Source organism: Austrofundulus limnaeus, unplaced genomic scaffold, assembly GCF_001266775.1.
Source record: "Austrofundulus limnaeus strain Quisiro unplaced genomic scaffold, Austrofundulus_limnaeus-1.0 Scaffold540, whole genome shotgun sequence".
Classification (NCBI taxonomy): domain Eukaryota; kingdom Metazoa; phylum Chordata; class Actinopteri; order Cyprinodontiformes; family Rivulidae; genus Austrofundulus; species Austrofundulus limnaeus.
The window spans coordinates 253,989-257,578 of record NW_013952942.1 but is presented as its reverse complement, the minus strand read 5'-3'; the positions used below and the strand labels follow the sequence as shown (position 1 = coordinate 257,578).

At 37.1% G+C, this 3,590-nt stretch overlaps 1 protein-coding gene across 1 annotated transcript in view; it reads left to right on the top strand.

Annotated features, from left to right (window-relative positions):
* The window catches only part of LOC106530624 (prostasin), a 9,534-nt gene that overhangs the window by 5,100 nt on the left and 844 nt on the right, over positions 1-3,590 (top strand). Inside the window, exons 2-3 of the mRNA XM_014026279.1 lie at positions 1,752-1,988; positions 2,075-2,223. Coding sequence (XP_013881733.1) covers positions 1,752-1,988; positions 2,075-2,223 — 386 coding nt within the window. The remainder of the gene's footprint in view (positions 1-1,751; positions 1,989-2,074; positions 2,224-3,590) is intronic.

The following is a 3,590-nucleotide window of genomic DNA, read 5'->3' as shown; positions in this document are numbered from 1 at the left end:
CTAGTACCTATGTTCCCTAGCACCTACGTTCCCCAGTACCTATGTTCCCTAGTACATATGTTCCCTAGTACCTTAATTCCCCAGTAACTATGTTCCCTAGTACCTATGTTCCCCAGTACCTATGTTCCCTAGTACCTATGTTCCCTAGTACCTATATTTTGTAGTCCCAAATGTACCCCTGTTCCTATGTTCTGTTATACCTATGTTTCCCAGTACCATTGATGGGCAGCAATAATCTAAAAATTAGTTCCACTAGCCTTAAAACACTAACTCACATATTTAGGTCACCTAATTCTAAAGCACTAATGCACTAAAAGTTTTAGCAAAAGCTAATTCTAAAGCACTAAAATAACCCAGTCAACCCATGAACATTCTTCAACAGACAACATGAGTCACACGTCGCTCTCTTAAGACATTGACATTCCACAGCTGTATTTGGGTTCATATATTGTCAATATATTGTCACCTGGTGGATAAGTGACACCTATATGAACAAAATGTGTGACAGTTTTCACCCTCAKCTGTTAACATTAACGTTGATCAATAACATTTATAGACCTCAGTTGGTGSTTCTAAATTTAGACTATAAATTTAGCAAGTGCTAATCCACTAATACATTTTAAAAACAGCAAAAGCACTAATCAGGAAATTAGTTCCCCTATTAGGGCTTTAGGGCTTTARGGGAACTGTGCCCACCACTGCCCAGTACCTATGTTCCCCATACCTATGTTCTGCTGTACCTATGTTCTATAGTACTTGTTTCCTGTTACCTATGTTCACCTATGTTCCCTTGTATATATGTTGCCCAGTACTTACTTTTCCTAATACCTATTTTTCCTGGAACCTATGTTGTCCTGTGGTTAATAAAAAAGTCAAAAGAGGAACCAAGGATCTTTCATTCTTAACCCCAGGAAAATATAGGTACTGATAAACAAATACGCTTCTCTTTCTGACTCAATACTCCCAGCAATATGCTAGACACGTAGTTTTTATCCATTCTAATTTTCCTTTTTTCTATTTTTTTTCTTCTTTTTTGGTTACAAACTAAATGTACATTTAAAAATGTTTTGCTACATTCTAGACATACCCTTTGCTTATCCAACTGAGCTCATACACAGCTAGCCACCAGAAAAAAAATTGATGTGAAATCTAACTAATATATCACATTTTTTTGTGAGTCCACGATAATCATGAGTTGATCAAATATTGTGATCAGAGTTCTTTAATACTGATTTTACATTCACATCAGAGAACATACAGGTGTGTGAGACCACATGTGAACCTCTTTTGGTTTGAAACATTGTCTGGGCTAAAATTACTGGTTTTGTTCTAATGCTCCAGTTATGATGCCACCACGGACACTCTCTGGAGTTTTTTCTAGATCTGCTAGTTGTGAATTAATTATTTACAAATYATTTTTCTCTTAATTTATTTCATTTAAACAACAAAAACAAACATATTAAAATAAACAAAACAAAAAAAACACAACATTGAAAAGGAGTAGAAAGACGAAAAGAATTCATCAACTGTGTCCATATCGTAMCATTCCTTCTGAGTGCTGACATTCTTCTGTCTCAGTGAATGGATCTTACCTTTTTTAAAAACAGATTTAATGGCAATTCTTTCTTTGTCTTGCAGGAAACTGTATTTTGAATACTTATTTAATCCTAACCCTAACCAGTGTTCAGTTAACTCTAAATAATAAATTGCTGATTTTCTGTCTTTAAGGGATGACGTCCATGCCATAACAGTCCTGCTGGGTGTGTACAACCTGACTGGCAGGAACCCCAGTAAAGTGACTCGATCGCTTAGTCAAATTATCTGCCATCCTGAATACAATGAGTATACTGTTGATAATGACATCTGCCTTCTGAAGCTGTCAGCTCCAGTGAATTTTACAGATAACATAAAACCGATCTGCCTAGCATCAGCAGACAGCACTTTTAATGATGGTCTTAACATCTGGGTCACTGGTTTTGGTACGACTGGTAAGTTAGCCTACCTAAGGTTAATTTTCTTTAAAAAGAGGACTTCTGAATGTGAAACAGAACTTTAACGGTTTTTCTTTAATTAGGTTCTGGATCACTATCCAACACTTTGCAAGAAGTAAAGGTACCAATAGTAGGCAACAATAAGTGCTTGTGCTACTTACAGGGCTTCTCTAAGATCACAGAGAACATGATGTGTGCTGGACTTAAAAATGGAGGCAAGGATTCATGTCAGGTAATTATCTTTTTTTATTTCCAGTTTAAAATGTCTTTTTGGCAGGTGGGGGGGTACTATATGGAATTAACTTTTGYATCTAAAATTACAGATTTTTGTATGTGTTGATATAAGAAAAATACCTCATGCTTTAAATCACTTGTCTAAATCTGTATATCCATAAGAATAAAAAAGTCTAAATGATAGTTCACCAGTTCGTTGTTCTGAAGAAAAAACCTCACAACAATAACAACTGCCACCTGAACCAGATTGACATAATCAGTAAACACAATCTGACCCATTTCTTTTGARTCAGCAGGTGTGTCCAAACTTTTCTCTGGAACCGTATAAAAGTTTTCCTGATCGTCCCACAGGAAAACAAGGCTTTCACCTACCAGCATCCAAATAAAATGAGTGTAACAGATCCTGTCTTTTATGCACGCCATGAGTTTTTCTCTGTTTCTGCCTTTAGCAGCCCACTATGCAGAGGTATTCCTTGCAGCATGAGACCGTGTGTTGCAATGCATTAAGATTATTTTATTTTTTTTATGCAGTCCTGGCCCTAATGCAGTCTTTTTTTCTTCATTTTTGCGCATGTGAGCATTGATTAGGGGTGACAGAATAAAAAGTTTATGCATAACTACAAGCCTCTGGAGGATACACTATGACGTTTGGGGAACTCCAGAGGCCGCAGCAGATTCAAATATCTGGTTGCTGCTTTGTAATAGCTTTTTATAGGCTGCTGTCGTAACTCAATGGATTTGTTTGGCAGAATCCTTTTTTGTTGTGGACAGCTGTGGCTGAGTAGTTAGGGGCGTCATCTGCCAATCAGAAAGTTGGCAGATCGATTCTATCAACATTCAGTCAAATGGGGCAAAACACTGAAACCCCTCTGATTTGTGTCCCATCGGTGTGGGAATGGGATTTAAAGCACTGACTGGGTTAGCTTTGTAGAGAGTTGTAGTAGAGTGTTGGATGAATGGGTAAATGAGGGCACAGAAAGACCCCAGGTCTGAACTGGGGGACCGTTTTGCTGTGAGGCATCGGTACTAACCACTGAGCCATCATGCTGCCTTTTACAGTAGTTTTTTCCTTTTGTTGGACTCACCTGACAAACTGATCATCACACGTGTCTGATACTGTATTGATTTCAGTGATCCAAAGAGCCCTGAGACACAAAATCATCTATGAGTTTAATTAAAAAAACAAATGGTTTGATCGTTATGACACCTAATTACAATATGCATATAATTTTGAACACAGTGTATTTTCAATATAAGAGAACATAGTAAAAATAGGATATGGAAAAGAAGGTGGAGCTACCACTTTTTTTGTAACACTTTGGGATTCTTGAATGTAAAGTGCCCTATAAATCAAATGTATAATAA